General features: G+C 42.9%; 1 protein-coding gene across 5 annotated transcripts in view; it reads left to right on the top strand.

The window, feature by feature from the left end:
• Positions 1-5,866: 5,866 nt before the first annotated feature.
• Positions 5,867-20,247, top strand: part of Gpbp1 (GC-rich promoter binding protein 1) — a 73,170-nt gene continuing 58,789 nt past the window's right edge. For 2 of the 5 annotated variants that reach the window (XM_052743282.1, XM_052743280.1), the window contains exon 1: positions 8,237-8,349. Coding sequence is in view for 2 of the 5 variants with exons in the window: in XM_052743279.1 (XP_052599239.1) it covers positions 8,215-8,349 (135 nt within the window). In the remaining 3 variants the exon portion in view is untranslated. Of the gene's footprint in view, positions 6,114-7,419; positions 8,364-20,247 lie in introns of those variants that run through there. The other 3 variants (XM_052743279.1, XM_052743278.1, XM_052743281.1) reach the window with 3 other exon arrangements.

Here is a 20,247-nt window from a genome sequence, read left to right as displayed (position 1 = left end):
CACAGATTTCAAGGATTTTTAAAAGGTTTCCCATATAAATATTTATTTCAAATATGTACTTTATTCTTTTGAGTTGTTGCACACTTTGGGACAGTTTAATTTTTTTACTCATTTTGTGATGTGCGTGTGTGTGCGTGTGTGTGTGTGTGTGTGTGTGTGTGTGTGTGTGTGTGTGTGTGTGTGTATGAGTGAGAGAATTTGTGTGTGTAGGTTAGAAGATACCTTGTAGGAGTTGGGTTCTCTTCTTCTACCATATGGGTTTCAGGGATTGAATCAGCTTGGCTGCAAAAGCCTTTATCTGCTGAGCCATTTCACGAGCATGGCAATTAAGTTTTAAGCATTAGTCATCATAAAATAGTATATTCAAATATATACTATTTCATATATTCAAATAAATGCACAACAATGTATAAAGCAAAAAGTCCGGCTTTGATGACTATTCAAACTATTCTTTACTGTTTTTTGTGAGGCTGGAGATCATACTGACACACTGACCATAAAGGTCCATTAAGAGAATATTAGTTTCTTATGGTCAAGAAGAAAGATTTTGGGCTGGGCAGTGGTGACACACGCCTTTAATCCCAGCACTCGGGAGACAGAGGCAGGTGGATCTCTGCTGTGGAATATCCTTCTGTATTGCTGTGTATGTGTGTTGCTCTGATTGGTTGATAAATAAAATGCTGATCGGCCAATGGTGAAGCAGAATAAGGTGGGACATTCTAACTGGAGAGAGAGTAGACTCTGCTAGCCGCTGCCAGGAGAAGCAAGATATAAAGTACCGGTCAGTCACAAGCCACGTGGCAAAGTATAGATTTATAGAAATGGGTTAATTTAAGATGTAAGACCTAGTGAGAAACCTGAGCCATTGGCCATGCAATTCTTTTTTTTTTGAGACAGGGTTTCTCTGTGTAGCTTTGCGCCTTTCCTGGAACTCACTCGGTAGCTCAGGCTGGCCTTGAACTCACAGAGATCTGCCTGGCTCTGTCTCCCGAGTCCTGGGATTAAAGTCGTGTGTCACCACCGCCCGGCTGGCCATGCAATTCTTAATTGATAAAAGCCTCTGTGTTTACTTGAGTGTGAGCAGCTATAGGACTGGGTCCAGACACAGGAAAACTTCCAGCTACATTTGGCGCCCAGACTGCCACCAGGAGAAGCAGATCTCTGTGAGTTTGAGGCCACCCTGGTCTACAAAATGAGTTCCAGGGCGGTAGTGGTGCAAAAAAAAAAAAAAAAAAAAAAAAAAAAAAAAAAAAAAAAAAAAGGTCTGGTAAAGAATCTCTGGCCTGGGTGGAGAGCTTACATTTTAGACTACTCAAAATATAAATTAATCCAGCTGGGCTGGTCAATGACTGGGCCACGGTCCCACGCCCCTTGGGAAAGAGAGGCAACATCTAGGATGGGCTCAATTTAACCATGCCAAAGCCATAGGTGGAATAATTATCCCTTTAATAGACAGTGCCCTTTCACTTCCTGGAATCCCTACCCCCTAGAACTCTTCCTACAAGCCATGATTTTTCTGCTTCTTTCAGCCTTCTTGTTCTTTCTCTAGAGTTTCTTTTCCCCCATGTGTTTGACCTCCATACTGGCTTAATTTAAAAAGCATGCTCTTTTTCCTTATCAGTTCCATTCTCCTCTGGGCAACTGCGGAGATTTACAGCTTACCTGCCTGGAGGTCTTTCTTTTAAATCCTAATAAAACTGTCCTCTTTGAGTAAACTATGACTGTGCTTGACTTTCAAATTTCTGCCTTTTAAATCTGTAATTGGAGGAAAAAACAAACCCATTTTTGTGGTCCTAGAGAGAATCAGCACCCAGGTCTTGCAACGTGATAAGCAGGTACTGATGCACTGTTTTTATTTATTTATTTTTTTTATTTTATTTTATTTTTTTTTTGGTTTTTCGAGACAGGGTTTCTCTGTGTAGCTTTGCGCCTTTCCTGGAACTCGCTTTGGAGACCAGGCTGGCCTCGAACTCACAGAGATCCACCTGGCTCTGCCTCCCGAGTGCTGGGATTAAAGGCGTGCGCCACCACCGCCCGGCTTGTTTTTATTTTTTTAAACCTGTTCTCGCCAGGCGGTGGTGGCACATGCCTTTAATCCCAACACTTGGGAGGCAGAGGCAGGCGGAACTCTGAGTTCAAGGCCAGCCTGGGCTACAGAGTGAGTTCCAGGAAAGGCACAAAGCTACACAGAGAAACCCTGTCTCGAAAAACCAAAAAAGAAAAAAGAAAAAAAAAACACACCAAAAAACAGTTCTCAGCAGGTGAACATTTCAGTTTCTCAATTTTCACTCTTACCTGTAAGTTGAGAAAAAAAAAATCCTAGCTTATTCAGCATTGTATACTTGGGCTCATACAACCTTGGGCTATATTAGTTGATGTATGTGGCTAATATCTATAAAGTTACTGAAAGAACTAATTAAAAATTCCTGTAACAAAAGAAAAACATTTCTTGTAGAGCTTGGTTACAGAAGGGCAAGTTCTCTTCCCTCAGACGGTACAATGTTATGTTTGTTTATAGACTAGTCCATTATGTGGTGTGCCTTGGGTAGACTTCATTAAACCAGTAAAAGAAAACAATGGGATAACTGGTAACAGGGTTTTTTTTTTCTTTCTGTGATTAGACAAGTAGCACGTGCTCTTGGCAGGTATGACGGAAAGATCCTCTACTAGTCTGAGATCTAGAGAGGTACTTTGTTGTCCCTTAAACATTTACCACTCTCCCATCGGGTTTTTTTTTTTTTTGACATTTTGAAACGGTCCTGATGGCCTTGAACTCCTGATCATTCTGCTTCCTCCACACACTGCTGGGATTTCTGGTGTGCAACATCAGACCTGGCATTTTTTTTGGCGGGGAGGGGGCTGTTTCCAAGACGGGGTTTCTTTGCGTAACAGCCCTAGTTAGTTGTTCTGGAACTCACGCTGTAGACCAGGCTGGCCCCTGCCTCCGAGTGCTGGGATTAAAGGTGTGCGCCACCAAGCCTGGCCAAATCCGGCACTTTAAAAGTTAGCTCTTTGGTTCTGCCAGTGCTGCTGGGGCAAGCTGACCAAGACCCAGCGCCGACTGCAATACACAGCAGCCCCAGGAGCTGTGTGCAGGGACGTCCTTTCAGGGAATGCTGGAACCTGGGCTTCACTCAGCAAAGAATTTCAGGACAAGAGAATATGAAGCAGAGGTAGAGCATACTTAGGTGTTTTGTTTGTTTGTTTTTAAGCATAGATTTACTCACATGGGCTCAGTGGAAACACACACACACACACACACACACACACACACACACACACACAGGAGCAAAGGTGTGGCCTTTTCAAAGGGAGCCACATCTCCTTGCCTTTACAGGATCTCTATGTAAGATTTTGGTGTGTTCTGAGGTTAAGCTTGAAGACTTGCTAAGGAATTTAAATGAGATCACAGAGCAGTTCTTGAGGTGCACTGGGCAGTGAGAGCTGAAAAGTTAAAGCTGTCACTAGGATTGTAAGGGACGTTAGAGTGCTGTCACTAAAAACAAGTATGCTTGGTTGCAAATTTCCAGAAAGTATCTGGGAAAGGAACAAGACCATACTTGAGGTTTGCGCGTACTGAGTCCTTATGTGTTCATAGTTCACTGCTATTTAAACGTTCTGCTTTGAAATCTGAGGCAGGGTCTCACCTGGAGTCCCGGCAGGCCTGGATTTTCACTATGTTGTCAGGCTAGTTTGGAACTCATAGCAATCTGCTCACGAAGTTCTGGGAGCAAAGGTGTGACCCATTACTCCAGGATCTTTTTCTCTTTGGGTTTTTAGAGACAGGGTCTCTCTGTGTAGCCCTGCCTATCCTGGAACTCACTCTGTAGACCAGGCCTACCTCTGCCTCCTGAGTGCTGGGAATTAAAGGTGTGGGCCACCCCTGCCCTGCTGACTCCAGGATATTTTAACTTTCTTGGAATAGTTTTCTATATAAAGTAATCTTCAAGGCAAGAGCTGTTCATTGCACTGAATTCTCGACTCTGAGCCAGTGAGAGGAGCTCTTTTTTTCTTATGTCCCCATAATTGCCACCTCTTCCTATTCTGTCCAGTTTGACATCAATCCTCAGAACCAGGAACATAATAACAGGTGTTGTGGCTTCGAAGGGATAAGGAGAATTCCAGGCTAGCCTGGGTCACGTAGCTGAGATCCTAGCTCAAAAACCAAAAGCAATCCAGTTCTCTTTCAATATATACATCACTTTTACGGACGCAAGCCTGGCATGCTGGAAAGAGTTTGGATTAGCAGAGCTGGATGTGGTGACCCCAGCGTTTGGGAAGCTGACGCAGGAGGATCAGGCTTCGAGGTTATCCTTGGGTACATAACTCCTTTGAGTGAGACAGAGCAACGAGAATCCTCCCCCTCCACCCCCAAGCCCCATTGCAACCTCTGCCTGCCGTCTATACAAACCCACCTAAAACAAACTGAAGCTTAAACCTGGTAGTCAGGTTGAGCAGCCAAGGTCCAGAGAGTAACTTGGAATACTTTTTCTTAACATGAAACCAGTTTCCTTATGTGGAAAAACGGGGGAAAACACCTTAGACATTGGTACAGGATTAAAATAGATAGCATATACTAAGTTTTAAATCCTTTCCCTTTTACGCAGGGGACATTTATTCATTGACCCAGGTGGCAATCTCCACGATGTGTAAAGGCTGAGTTGCAAATCAGGGTGAGTTTACATTGCAGCGGACTTTCGGTGAAGTTTTAGGAGCATTGCCCTAAACTACAAACCCCATAATGCATATAAAGACTTAGTTTCTGTGATACGACGCTCCCGGGGCTCGGGCGAATGTAGAAACAAATATTTATTTTCTCTCGTTAAGACGTTTCCCTCTCGTTTCTTCTAAGCACACGTTTCTTCTCTTGGAATGCCAACTTCACCTCTTTGAAAGCGAACCTTCAGTTACCCCGTTTAGGGAAGCTGAATACCTTAACATTTATGATTATTTTTTTTTAAAACAGCAATGGTTTGCGCTATGCGGATTCCCAGGACAACTCTGTTGGGATGATCTACCTCCTGAAGGGTGGTTGGAAACACGAGTTATCGGTGCGACGCTATCTAACAGCCCTCGGGCGCTCCTGGGGAAGCCGGGGCTCGGGCCAAGCCCCGGGTCCCTTAACCCGGTTTCCGCGTGTCCACGTCCGGCACGCTCCGCGTGGCACGCGACCGCGGCGTCCAATCACTCGGGCACTAGCGGGGCCGGCTCCGCCCACGCGGCGCTGAGTGCGAGCGCGGCCTGCGAGCCGCAGCCGGGCGAGCGAGTGGCGCCCGCCGCGGCCGTTCTGGGCTCCGCCGCCCGGCAGACGCAGGAGCGCCGCCCGCCCGCCCGCTCGCCCGCCCGCTCGCTCGCCCGGCCCGCCCTCGCTCGTGCCCTCCCCACCCCAGCGTCCCGAGCTCGGGGAAGGGCCGGCGAGCCGGCGAGGGGCGCTCCTCGGGGAACGGCCGGGAATTCCCCCTTCCACCGAACGTTCGGGATGGTTCACCGTCCTCACGTCAGCAGCAGGGGGTAATCCCCGGCTCCAGCTGCTCCTGACGTCACCGCGCCGAGCCGCCGCGGCCCCTCCCCCTGGCGCCCCCTCCCGCCTCCCCCCCGCCCCCCCCCCCCCCGCAACGCGCGTGGCCCCGCCTCCGGGCCTTCCTCAAAGCCCCGCCCCCAGGGACTGACCACGCCCCTCCTCTCCCCTCCCCCCCAGGCGCCCGACGTAGGGGGCGGAGCTTCTTTGACCCGGGGCCGTGAGCGGTTGCTTGGGCCAGAAGGTTCTGTAGTGGAGGCCCTTCCTCCTGCTGCCCCGCCCAGTGAGTCCTGTTTGCACGGCTTCTTCCACACCCTTTTCTTCCTCCTCTTCCCCCCCCCCCCGCCTTCGGCCCCGCCTTCCCTCCGCGTACTTCTCAACCTCTCCGCTTCCTTCCCCGCCTCGCCACCTTCCCACGATCTCGCGAGACTTGGCCCAGAACATTGCGGATCGGGCCGGCGCCATTTTGGGACCGAGACTGGCGGTGGGGGAGGGAAAAGCGGCAAAAGGGGATTATTCAAAGTACCGAAAACCTCCTCCCGGGATCGAGCGCAGCGGCACCCCCAGGCCAGGGGCACCTCTGGTGGGGCAGAAGGTAACACCGTCCCCTGGGCCCCGTCCCGGAGTCCCGGGGACCAGGGGAGCGGGGCGGGGGGGGGGTGCCCGTGTCGGCGTTGGGGCTGGAGGGGTCGGGGAGCGGCGGCGTTGGTGGCGCGAGGCGTGAGGCTGCGGGCGGGCGGGCGGGGGCGGACGGACGGACGGCGTGGGGCTCGGGGCGCCCGCCCTCGGCGTTGACTCAGCCCGGCGGAGCGGAGGCGGCGGCGGCGGCGGGAGCGGCAGCGCGGAGAGGTGGGCGGCGGGGCCTCGGCGGCCGTGGTGGGGGGGGGTGCTCGGCGGAGGCCCGGAGCGGCTGGGGCGCCCGCGGCGGCGGCGGCGGCGGCGTCGGGCTGCCTCAGGCCCCGGCACGCGCCTTCCCGGGCCGCCAGCGAGCCGGCCCTCCGGGGGTCGGGGCGGGCGGGGGGGAAGCCGCGGCCGAGCTGTGTGGCCTTCCGCTTCGCCCTTCCCCGCCGCCGCCGCCGACCGGCTCCGTGGCAGTTGCCGTGGTAGTTGCTCGCCTCAGCGAGGCGAGCGCTCCTTGCGCTCCCAAGTCGTGTGGGCTCCGAGCCGGACGGGACCTGTTATTATTATTCTTTTTCCGGAGAGAGAGAGCACCGTCCCTTAACGCGGTGGGCGAGTGGGGTCCCCGTATCTCCCCACCCCTTGAGTGTGGACCGAAACCTGTTTGCTTAATTCAAGGAAATGGGGGATTCACACCTTTATCCCCGCTGCTGCTGCTGCTGCTGTCTGAGGCCGGGAAGTCGCCCCTCAGGCGGATCTTAGAGACCTCCTTGCCACGCTCCTCTCTCCCCTTCCCCGCCAGCCTTGGTGGGGGGACAAGCCAGCTGCTCCGTTCTCCCAGACATTGCATTTTGGAAGGAGCGTCCTTCTCTTTTTTGCCTCCCATTCTCGGAGTTAGGTTTACTAACGCTCCGTGGCAGCACCACCTGTCCATTTGTTTTCCTTTGGCACATGGGGTGGAATTAGGGGAGACCAATTGTAAGATGGTGTGCCAACTCCATAGTTTTAGTATTTGTTCGGAAACTTGTAAAGTTCTGCACACAACAACCTCCAGTGTAGTTCCCAGTTCAGATCGGAACTTTGCTCAGTGATTCCATCATCCACTGTTTTCTGCCCCTAGACTTGGAAGTCCTTTTCATTCAGTAGACTTTTACCGAGGGTTAGGCTCTTTCCCCAGCTCTTTTTAGGACAGTACAGACCGACCAGAGGTTGATTGGGGGTTGATTTTCATTTGAAAAATCAAAACTGTGATTTAAGTTTTTTTTTTTTTATAACTTTTACAGGTGATTGAATTATGCAGATATGAAGATCATCTTCTAGGTTTTTTTAAAAAGGCCTCGGATATTTCAAGTGGCCATTTTGGAATTACAGTTCTGTTTTTGTTTTGCCCCAGAAGTTTATTAAAATTGACAAGAATCATCTCTGAAGTGAATTGAAAGTAGTAAGCCAATTCAACGAGCTGCTAAAAGACCCAGTCATTTCTTCAGTATTTTGGTTCAAACGGATTATATAAGTGGTTAAAGTATTTCGTCTGATGTTATTTTCGTCTCTTCCCCCTCTCCTGTTGGTGTTCTTCAGCCAAAACTGTAAGATATGTTTGATTTGTGTACTGAGTAGTTTCAAATTACTGTTTAAATATTGCTGAAGTTTCGTGGCAGTTCTTTTTACCTTTATTGAAAGTTTTAGTAATTTTTGACTTCAGCTCTTTTCATATTACGATGGGACAGCTTTTCTAAATGAAGACATTGAAAGAATACAGAGTTTTTTCCCTTTCCCCTTTTCTTTACTTGGGAGAGTAAGATGTTGCGGTGTCACACCAGCATGGTAGGATCGAGATAGCTATTTGTCTCTGTATATGCTGATGTGTAGAAGTAAGCTTCAGATGTGAAGTTTTCTTTTTGTTTCTGCTTTTTGCACATAAATTGGATATTTCATCTGGAGTGGATAAGTACAACAGTGACAAATACATGGAATAATAAAGAAGACCTTGCTCTTGAATCCAAGGAACTTGGCTAATTCTGGATATAGCCGTATGAAAACTTCAAAACAAATATGGGTAGCTGACTTCAAATAACTCTATGTCAAATAGTCATAGGTTAAGTATCTTCAAAGAACTTGGATATTTCAGAGGATACAAAATAAAAAAACAAACTGAAAACATAAAGCTTATAGAGAAAAAACCAGCACCTTCCTGTGCAGTCCTCTTGGAATTTGTAAGTACTCTATGGTGAGCAAATTAGATATTCATTTGTAATCTGTAATATGAGTCAAATTGATCCAGTGTTATTCTTGGAAACCTTTCAGTTTCTTGAAAAAATTTTGCTTTTGATTCAGTTTCTGGATAGTCTGAAAATAGTCATTAGCCATGTAGTAAATTGAAATGGAGAAAATTTTAAGGCTTACAAGTGTTTCAAACTTAGTACAGTCTTAAGTTTAAAGTTTTTGTGTTTTTTAAGGTTAAAAACATCTGTTCAGTATTCACTTTAGACTATGAATAACAGAATAGTAGAAACCTAGAAAAAAATCCTACACATTTCACATATCTGGTTGGTTTTACATTTTAAATGTCTTGTGTCTTGATTGCTGGCTTACTTTCTCAATGAGTTTAGACAGCGCTACTACACATAGTTTAGTGATCTAGCTTAGAGTAAGGTAGTTTGGTTTAAAGTCCGATATCTTATGAAATAGTACAAATACTCCTAATATTTTAACTCATTACAGACATTAAGTTTTTGAAACAATTTATTGAAGCACTTTTGTGTTTCACACTCTTAAGTTTCCTAAACTTTACTGGGAAAGAAGCAGAGGAACTGAGCAAGTGTACTTCAAAACCTTTAAACTATCATACTGATTACACACTCCCCTCCCCCAGAAATGTGCTGGCTTAAGTTTAGAGATAGTTTTTTTTAAGTTGTGGATATTAGTTGGCCTACTTGAAATTCTTTTAACAAATGTAAGAATTTTTAGTGATAACTGAATTATTTTTATTTTATTTTTTTATTTTTGGTTTTCCGAGACAGGGTTTCTCTGTGTAGCTTGGAGCGTGTCCTGGAACTCACTGTGTAGACCAGGCTGGCCTCGAACTCAACAGAGATCCACCTGCCTCTGCCTCACAAGTGCTGGGATTAAAGGAGTTGGGGCATTCCTGAGTGTTTTTAAAAAAAAATTCGGGGGTTGGGGATTTAGCTCAGTGATAGAGCGCTTGCCTAGCAAGCACAAGGCCCTGGGTTCAGTCCTCAGCTCTGGGGAAAAAAAAATTCGCTTGGGTGTATTTTCACACAATTAGTAGATAGATTAAAATGACTATATTTGATTTATCTCATCTAATACCTGTTCTAGAAGATTGTAATTTTTCAATACTCTTCCAAATATTTGCTAACTAGTAAATTGTTTATTTCTAAGCAGTTTTCTCCCCTTGTTAATCTGTTGAGTTCTGTTAGGTCCTTTAAAGCAAAAGAAGCAGTAGTCTAGCCTTCCGGTGGAGGCAGAGGTACGTGGCTAGCCTGATCTACAGAAATAGTTCTAGAACAGTCAAGGCTATACAAAGAAACCTTGTTCCAAAAAACCAAAAGAAAAGAAAAAAAAAACAACCAATAGTCTAAATGATTGTTGGTATTTAGATATTCATGCTTATCATTTTTCTGCTCTGAAGTTGGGATTACAGTTCAATTCCCTATGTTCTAACAGACTATGTTCTAACAGACTGGATTATATGTGTTTTCTGTGTTAGAGGATCTTCAGTAGTTCTTAAATATTAAAAAAAAAAAACACATTGGTTCTCCTGACTTAAATCTCAGTGCTGAAATTCACCTGTGTGCTACCACACCAGGCCTTTTCTGTTTTTAATAAATTGATGAGAACATTCATCTATCACTTGGGATCCAAGAGCTTGTATTCCATGCATTCCTATTAATTGACTTTTGAGATTTCTTATATAAAAGTATGTATTTTTAATGTGAATAAGAAATTGAACTTGGTCTGTCCTGGTGTTGTGAACCCTTTTTAATCCCAGCATTCAGGAGTCAGAGGTGGGTCTGGTGTACATCATGGGTTTCAGACCAGTCAAAAAAGTACTGGGCACTGGGGGGGACAAAACAAACAAAAACCACTCCACAGAAATCACCTGACCTTAATTCACAGCAAATAACCACATTTGTTTCCTTGTGATTTTGAAATTTCCAGTATTTTCAAGCAATGATATCAGGGTAAATTACTTAAGAAACCAGCTTTGGACACTTGACTCCTTGGTAGTCTATTGTAAACTTTGTCTACAGCAATTGGTCAACAACTGATGTGCTTTGGCTGGGCTTGGTGCACCCCTTTAATCTCAGCAGAGACAGGCAATCTCTTTTGAGTTCAAGGCCACCCTTGTCCACAGAGCTGAGTTCCAGGACAGCAAGGACTACACAGAGAAACCTAGTCTTGAAAAACAAAAACAAAAATGAAAACAAAAATCCTAAAACAAAACCAACAAAAAACCCAGATGTATATACTTCAAAAACATTTCTGTAAAGTGTGTGTCAGTGCCTGTCATGGCCAGAAGAGGGTGTCAGATCCCCCTGGAATTGGAGTCATATTACAGGCAGTTGTGAGCTGCTCTAAAATGGGTGCTGCAAACCAGATTGAGGTCCTCTGGAAGAGCAACCAGTGCTCTCAATCTCTGAGCCGTCTCTTCAGCCCCTGAATTTCGGTTCTAAGACAGCTTCTCATGTAGTCCAGGGTGGCTTCAAAGCCAAAAATGACCTTAGACTTCTGATCACTTGCCTCTGCCTCTTCCAGGGTAGAAATTGTGGACATGCCCCTCTACTCCCACTTGTTTGAACCTATGGCTTTGTGCAAACTAAAGCAAACATTCTACCAACTGAGCTACAGCTCCACTCTATCTGATTATTTTGACAGTTTTTTAATGTTTTACTTTCTGGTAATTGAACTGTATAGTATCACTAGTTAGTAATGGTAGGACTGATTCTCCCCCACCCTATTTTCCAGTTTCTCTTACGCATGTTCTAAATGAGGTGTTTTAATGATTACAGTTAGATTATGGTGTCATGTGTTTTGCTGCATACTTTTATGTGATAATCCTGTTTGGTTTTTTTTTTTTTTTTTGAGATAGGGTTTCTCTGTGTAGTTTTGGTTCCTGTCCTGGATCTCGATCTGTAGACCAGGCTGGCCTCGAATTCACAGAGATCCGCCTGGCTCTGCTTCCCGAGTGCTGGCTTACTCATGTTCTAAATGAGGTAAATGAGGTGTTTTAATAATTACAGTTAGATTATGGTGTCATATGTTTTGCTGTATACTTTTAGAAAGTAGTGTAATTGTAGAGGAGTAAGTAAGGAAATTAATATTTAGGAAAGTTGAGGCTGGAACAGAGTTGCTCACTTAGAAATAGAATCCAAGTGATCTCCCCTCCCCCCCACAATAAGCATATGGCTCATGGTTTTCACTGATCTTTCAGTTACCATAGTAAATGAATTAAAAGGAAAGATTTTATTTTATTTTCTATATGTATGAGTTTTGCATGTATATTTGTATGTACACCGTGTTTGTGCCTGATGAGAAAGAGGGTATTGGATCCCCTGGAACTAGAGTTATAGACACTTGTGAACTGCCACGTGGGTGCTGGGAACTGAGTGCACAGGTCTTCTAGAAGAGCATCCAGTACTCTTAATCAAATAATCTCTAGCCCCCACCCATTAACTTTTTTTTTTTTTTTAATCTGTATGTGTTTGTAAGTGCATACTAGAGGCCAGAGGTACCAGACCTCATGGAGCTGGAGTTAGAGGCAGTTGTGAGGTGCCTGATGTGCATGCTGGTAACCTGTCCTTTGCAGCAGCAAGGGGTCTTAATCACCAGCTGTCTCTAGCCCTTAGCTGTCCTATTTGTAAACAGTAGTTTTGATACGCTTTCTCTAATGACTAATAGAATGTTTTCATACTAACTGAGCCATTTGTGTATCTTCAGAGAACTGTTTAATATGGATTGGGGATGGGCCTCTTTCATGCTAGACAACTTTTAGACTTCAGTAGTAGTAGTAGTAGTCTCAGCCAAGCCTGTACTCTATCAGTATGCTTTAAACTCACTCAGGCTAGACAAACTACCCCCAGCACAGACTATACTCTGAATCGCTCTGCTTTACTCACACTATCTTCTTGTGGATACCACTTTTCATTCATTCAGTTTGAACATCCCCACCCCCACCCCCCCTTTTTAAGTTAACCCTGATTGTACTAACAGAGGTTGGTGAAGAGGAGGTGCCATTTAGTTTTGCTATTTGTTAGTAACTGTTTGGATGATAACTTGCTTGGTTACAAGTTAAAATGTGGTTTTAACCGAAGAGTCTTACAAATGTGGATCTAAATATTTGCTGTGCTTTACTTTCTCTAGCTTTGGCCTGAAATTTCTACACAGGTTTTTGTTTGTAAAGCTGCTGGTGAGCCTGATGCACAGCAAAAGGAAAAAACCAAAATATTCATTAAAGAGAAAGACTGAAGGATGGGACAGTTTAGTTTGAAAGTGAAATAAATGAGAGATTTGAATCCAGGTCAGATGATCTTGTGTTCTGACCATATATCTTGATTTTTTTTTTTTTTTCATATTTTTGTTTGTGACACAGCATCTCACTGTCTCAATGTTTAACTTTGGCTGGTCTGGAATTTGCTGTGCAGTCAGACTGGTCTTAAACTTGTGGTGATCCTCTTGTTTCCGCCTCTTCAGTTAAAGGAATGATGGGTCTGTACCATCATACTTGGCCTTGTCTGTGTCACTTAAAATGAAAACCTTAAAGACTGTGTGTACATGTGTTGTTCACACATGTATGTGTTCATGTGGAAGTCAGAGGATGGCTTTCAGAAATTAGATTCTCTCCTATAAGTCGAAATATTTAAATACTTAACGAAGGTAGCACTGTTATTCTTCCCTCCCCTCCCGTTCTTGCTTTGTAGCCTGGTCTGTCTTGAAATTTCTGATCTTCCTGCCTCAGCCTCCTTAGTGCTGAGATTACTGGTATATTTCACCACACCTGGTTATTTGCCCAGTAAAACTTTGTTGTTGTAGACAGTCATATATTGTAGATAGTAACCTTGATTATAATGAGCGAATCATTTGAGACAGGATCTTAGCACATATCTCAGGCTGACTTGAAACTGTAACTCAGGCTGGCCTTGACCTCTGATTTCTTGCCTCAGATGGGTGAATGCTGAGATTACAGGGTGTTGTACCACCATTTTCAGCAATGAATGAATCATAAGAACTAATAAGTACTGCCTATTGGTGTCCATAGCATGTCCTGGGCTATTGCAAACCTTGGAAAGTTTAGTCCTCTAGACAGCTGTGTGGGAGGCCTGCTTACTCTCATTTTACAGTGGAGGAAATGCAGGCACAGGGATTTCAGATACTCTGCCAAGGTTATACAACTAGTATTTCTTCTGAACCCATGTATTTCTGTATCAAGGCTTACAGTTAGGTTTTTAGGTGCTAACGAGAAAAGCAAATTACTACTCTCTTTTAGAAGATACTTATTTTTATTTTGGGCAGCAACTAAATTTTATTTTCCTAGGTGAATATGATAACAGTTTGCAGGTTGATAATCTTCATTCAGGAACATAGGAATCAAACCCAAGTCCTCTGTAAGGGCAGTAAGTGCTCTTAACCTCCGAGTCATCTCTCCTGTCCAACCATAACTAATTCTTAGGGTCCTTGTGAACATTTACTAAAATGAGGTATCTCAAATCGGTCATACAAAGAAATTCAGTCTAAGATTAAATAATTTACCTAAAGGGTTAGGTGACAAAACTAGAATTTGAATTGGTTTTTGTTTTCTTCTTTTTCTCCTTTCTCTTTGAAAGTGGTGCTGGGGACTGATTTCAGCCAAGTGTGATTTCTAGTCTAGTAGAAACAGTGTCCTAGTAGTGGCTCTTATCCCTTAGTTTTCCTGTCTACTAGAACATGAATGGTGGAAACCTGTTTGGAGACCCCCCTCCCTTCTCTGCTCTGCTCTTCTCTGTCTCTTCCTCTCCTCATTTCTCTCTTCCCCTCTCCTTTTCCCCCCATCCCTTCTCCTCCTCCTCCTCCTTCTCCTTCCCCCACCCTCTTTCCTTCCCTTCTTTCTTCTTTCCCTCTGAGACAGGGTTCTACTTTATAGCCCAGGTTAGCCCAGAACTTGTATTCGTCAGCTTCCTAAGTTCTAGGGTATAAAAGCAAGTGTTACACTGGGTATACTTGATGTATTTTTGGAGTTGGAGATAGAGCCTAGGGCAACACAAAAAGGAAGAGCACTTAGGGAAGCGTAAACCACTGACCTATACTTTAGCTCTTTTAAAAATCATCTGTTAGACTTTTGTTGTGATTAAAAACCTCATAGAAACCATGTAAAATAAGGGAAGATTTATTTTAGCCTTCAGAGTAATAGAGGCTTCCCTTCAAATCTCTTTGGAAGGCCAGGCGATGGTGGCACACACCTTTAATCCCAGCACTCGAGAGGCAGAGCCAGGTGGATCTCTGAGTTGGAGGCCAGCCTGGGCTACAGAGTGAGCTCCAGGACAGGCACCAAAACTACACAGAGAAACCCTGTCTTGAAAAACAAAACAAAAAAACCCAAACAAACCCTCTTTAGAACTGTACACTAGACACACACAGTGCTTTATTAATCTCTTAGGCTCTTTTCAATCCACCTTAGTTGATAAAATTAACTATCTTTTTTGAAGCAAAATACCCTCTTTCATATTAGATCAAAATAATATATGCTTGTAATAAAGGTAAATGAAGGGAATTTATAATAAAGTAACACATTTAAGTATGTAATGTCATAAGTATGATTAATCTAGAATATAAAACACTTCATTTCTTTGTGTGTGCACACATACATGTGTTGACATATACTTCTGGCTGGCTGGAACTTATTATGTAGAACAGGCTAGTCTGGGACGATCCTCTTGCTTCTTGGTTCTATCTTCCCAGTGCTGAGATCGAAGGGTTGTGCCTCTAGTTAGCTCATCTTGTCTTTTAAACAAACAAACAAACAAACTAATGTCCTTGGTTAGTATGGTCTTTTTTTTCTCTTTTGAAAATATTTTAAAAGCTTTTTTTAATTGTTTTATGTGGATGAGTGTTTTGCCTTCATGTCCATATATGTGTGAACATGGGCATGCTGATGTTGGTGGAGGCCAGAAGAAGGGTATCAGATCCCCTGGAACTGACTGGAGTTAGATACAGATAGTTGTGATCTGCCATGAAGTCCTGGGATTTGAACATGGGTCCTCTGGAAGAACAGTTGGTGCTTTTAACTGCTGAGCCATCTCTAGTCCTCCATTCCCCCCCCCCCCTCTTTTTTGTTTGATAGTATCTCAGTGTAGCTCAGGTTGACTTGGAACTTGACATCTTCATATTTCAGCTGTGTAGTACTGGTAGTTATAGATATTGTGATCTGGGCCACCATACCAACATCTTATTTTTTAAAAGTAGTTTCTTACATATTGAACACAGGGCCTTGTGCATGCTAAGCAAGTATTCTACCACTGAAGTACATCCTGCCAGAGTAAATTTATACATTTTTTTTATATTGAAAATATTTTACTTATATAATATATTCTGATCATGATTTCCCTTCCCTCATTTCCCAGATCTTTTCCATCTTCCCACCTTCCAACTATGCCTTCTTTCTTTCTTTAGAAAAGAGTGAAATTAAAACAAAACAAAAAACAGAAAAAGCATGAGAAATACATGCACATGAAAGGACATGCCCCTGAAGCACAAAACCTGGAAAAATACAAAATTGGAAGCTGTTTTATATATAAGCAAAAGACTAGCAAGGTAAAAAATGCCCAAACAAAGCAATGTGATATGCAAATCTCCAAAAATACCATTGAGTTCCTTTTGTGTTGGCCATCTACTGCTGGGCATGGGGCCTGCCCAGTGAGACTGTTGGAGGAAACTAATTTCCTTTGTAAGTGGTTGTCAATTGGAGATGTAATTTATACATTTAAGGAAGAACATATGAGACTGAATAATCCATTGATTAGTTTGCTTTTTTCCCCCCCTGTTTTTTCTGCCAGTGTAGTTGTGAATTGTCTGCACTGTCCTGTGTGGTAGTTTTTTTTTTTTTTTAAATAAAAGAAATGATTAAAAAAGTTATCACTTTCCCTGTACCACTAATTGAAGATAAAAATTAACATCAGGCTTGGGTTAATGGTTCTTGTAGAGGATAAAAAATAAAAAATTTATATTTATTTATTTATTTTTGTTTTTCAAGACAGGATTTCTCTGTGTAGCCTTGGCTGTCCTGGAAGTTGCTCTGTAGACCAGGCTGGCCTTGAACTCACAGAGATCCGCCTGCCTCTCTCTCTGAGTTCTGGGATTAAAAGTGTGTGCCACCACTGCCTGGATAAAACATAAAATTAATTTAAGGGCAAAATATTACCACAAAACTTAATCTTACCCTTTTTTTTTTTTTTAAAGATATTTATGCGGTAGGTGGTGGCGCACGCCTTTAATCCCAGCACTTGGGAGGCAGAGCCAGGCGGATCTCTGTGAGTTCAAGGCCAGCTTGGTCTACTGAGCGAGAAAGGCGCAAAGCTACACAGAGAAACCCTGTCTCGGAAAAACAAAACAAAAACAAAAAACTATTTTATTAATGAGTGCTCTATCTGCATGTGTGACTTTATACCAGAAGAGGGCATCAGATCCCACTATAGATGGTTGTGAGCCACCATGTAGTTACTGGGAATTGAACTCAAGACCGCTGGAAGAGCCTCCAGTGCTCATAACTGCTGAGCTATCTCTCAAGTCTCTCAGTTTTACATTTTTACACTAGAAAAATATTTTAAAAATTGGGACTGGAGAGATGGCTCACTGGTTAAGGGTGCTTCCTGTACAATGGAGAGGACTTGCGTTCTTGTTCCAGCACACACACAAGAATCTGGACATCCAACAAGCTCACACACCAGCACAACACATGTACTGTGTGTACACTTGAATGGTTTCATACTCACAAACAAAACTTTAAATACAAATAAAAGGAATGTCTTGACTCCATTACAAAATTGATCTTTTATGCCAGGCATGGTACTTCCTTGTAATCTCAACACTTGAGGCTAACGCGGGAGGATGAGGAGTTTAGGGATATTCTTCTCACTAAGGCTAAGTAGTGAGTTTGAGGACAGTGTAGATGACATGAGACCTTGTTTATTTGCTTACGTTTCTTCATGGACCCACTTGGAAGTTAGTTTTATTGACATACTCTCAAGTGTATACAAAGTTTGATCAGACCAAGAATGTATGGGATGTTTTTATCAACCAAGAATGGTGGTTCTTAACCTGTGGGCCGAAACCCCTTTGACAAACCTATTTCCAAAAATATATTATGGTCCATAACAGCAAAATTAGTTATGAAGTAGCAACGAAAATAATTTTGTGATTGGGGTTCACTACAACATGAGGAACGTGTGTTAAGGGTTGAATCACTGCCCAAGAAAGTTAACTTGTTTTGCTATAAGTTAATTGTAAAGCACTAGTCTTTCACATGTATATTTGTATTATATACTTTTGCTTTCTAGAATGCCATGTCTGAATCTAGAAAAGTCTATCATTATTTCATCCCATCAATAAAGAATTGTTTTTGAGAGAGGTGTCATGTCACCAAAGCTGGCCTCTTAAATCGCATGTAGTCATTTGAGCATCCTGATTCTACCTCCATCTCAAAGATGCTGAGATTACAGACATGCCTCACCATGTTTAGCTGTGCTTATTTATTTTTACAAAAATTAAGTCTTTGATGGATATTTGAAACTGTAGGATATAGAACGTCTTCAACATTTTTCATGTGTTATTGATAATAATGCTAAGAACGTCTATTCTAAGTACATGGTGCAAAATGGCAGAAATATGTTTAAGGTCATTTCAGACATTGTTGGAAAAGTGTGTTATAATCTTAAGCCAAAGTTCATTTAACAGATAATTTCGTCAGCAGCTAGGCATGGTGGTGCAATATTGTAATCCTGGCACTTGGGAGGAGGCAGGAGGAGAATTCAGCTGTGTAATGAATAGTAGTCAACGCAAACTTTTTTTCCTATTTTTTTAATATTTACCTACTTACCCACTCACCCACCAGTTCATTTATCTATGTATTACGTGGGTGGATGTGAGTACCACAGCATACATGTGGAGATCAGAGGACAATTTACCTGAATTACTCTCTGTACCTTCTGTCTCTACCATGTGTCTCGGGAAATGAAGTCTGGTTTGACATCTTTACCTTACTGAGCTGTCGCCCTGACCCTCAAATAACAGTTCTTAAAAAAAATGAAACATTCTGACAATACAATCTGAAGATAGGTTGATATGGTACATGCTGAGGAATGGTGAGAGGAAGCTACTAAGTCTTGTATTCTGTGATTAAATCATTAATTTTAAAAGCATCAACTTTGTATAGTAAAAGCACTACATTTGATAATAGTATAGTTTTTGAATCAGAGGTGTTTGAGGCATCATTCATTGTTCATTTGTGCAGCATGTGTGATGTAACAGCACAGGCAGAGTGAAGTGAATATGTTGCTCTTAGAACCAGAGCTGTTGTGAATGTGCTTGATGCAGTATGGGTCAATACTGTCAGAATATCAGATTTATTAAATTTTTGGTTACCAAGCATTGAGAATCCTCTTAATTTCTTTTACTGATGCCAGATGTTTTCACCACTCCCGCATTCAGTTAGATGATATCATTTGGGGTTGAGGTCCACTAAGAATTTGGGATGCTGGGTGTGGTGGCTCAGGCTTGAAATCTCAGCCCTTTGGAGGCAGAGTTGAAGGTCAGTCTGCTCTACTGGCAAGTTTAGGCCAAGCAGGACTACATAATGAAACTCTATCTCAACAATAACCCCTCTAAAAAAAACAAAAACAAAAACTAAGACAACCCAGAACGGCAAATTGAGGACTATGGGATCAGCTTAGAGGGAGAGAGTGAATTGGAGAATATAAGTAAATATAAAATGAAGGGACTGAAATGAGCAGTAAGGGTAATGTGTTTGGTGTTTTACATATTTATATATACACGGAAACATCTGAAATTAAGACAATGCATAATACTTTTGGATCATACTTAGGTATGATTACTTGAGTAATCTATGGTATGGCATCATAGCTTTAAGTGATATATTTATATATACAAGTTTTTTTTTTTTTTGCACAGCATCTGGTTGACCTGTAAACATGATGTGTGATCAGAATGACCTTGAACTTGTGGCATTCGTTTGAGTTTTGGGATTATAGGTATGGATCATCATGCCTGGCCCTAGCTAGGTAATCTTAAATGTCCAGTCCATATCTTCATATCATGTAACCATCTTTCTTGAACTCTCCATATGTTAAACTGTACCCTTATTTATATTACTGGGCAACCTCAAGTCATTGGTTCCCCCCATCCCTGGTAGTACTGGAGATTGAACCTGGGGCTTGGGTGTCTCAAACATGCCTTAGCCTTTTGGGGGAATGATTGAATTTAGAATCTTATGCATGCAAGGCAAGTGGTCAGCCCTACCTATTACTCTCCCTCTTTTTTCCTGTTCATTTTTATCTCAGTAAATCTTCCTTATCAGACTGAAACACCTGGGAATCATCTTTGGTGTCCATTCCCCATGGACTCTATTAGCAAATAAATCTGTTCCACCTCATATCTCTTATGTCCTTTTCTATCCCATTGCTTCTACACTTGTCCAAGACACATCTTACTTTCATTTGAATGACTCATTAGCCGCCTTTCTTTACCATTTGTACTGTATAGCTTATTCACAGAACGTAATGATCCTTTCAAAGTACTAATAATTGGGACTGTAGAGATGGCTTAAGGATGAGAAGTGTGGACTTCTTTTGTAGAGGACTTGTTTGGTTGCAGCTACCCTGGGTCCCTCTATCTTCTGGGCACCTGCGCTGAACATGGTGATGGCACACATAATTAAAAATAAAGAAAAGGTAAATTTTCTGCTTAAAAGCCCACGGTGTCTTTTCTTTGGATCTAAACATACTATTGTACTTACAAGTCTTTATATTGTTTCTCTGTTTTCTCTGCAACTTTGTGGTCTTAGTTCCCATTGGCCTCTGGCCACCTCCCCCACCCCCCTCGAA

Source organism: Peromyscus californicus, unplaced genomic scaffold (assembly GCF_007827085.1).
Source record: "Peromyscus californicus insignis strain IS unplaced genomic scaffold, ASM782708v3 Scaffold_18__1_contigs__length_77618521, whole genome shotgun sequence".
Classification (NCBI taxonomy): domain Eukaryota; kingdom Metazoa; phylum Chordata; class Mammalia; order Rodentia; family Cricetidae; genus Peromyscus; species Peromyscus californicus.
Note: the sequence above shows the minus strand (reverse complement) of the source record. Positions and strands in the feature narration are given on the sequence as shown.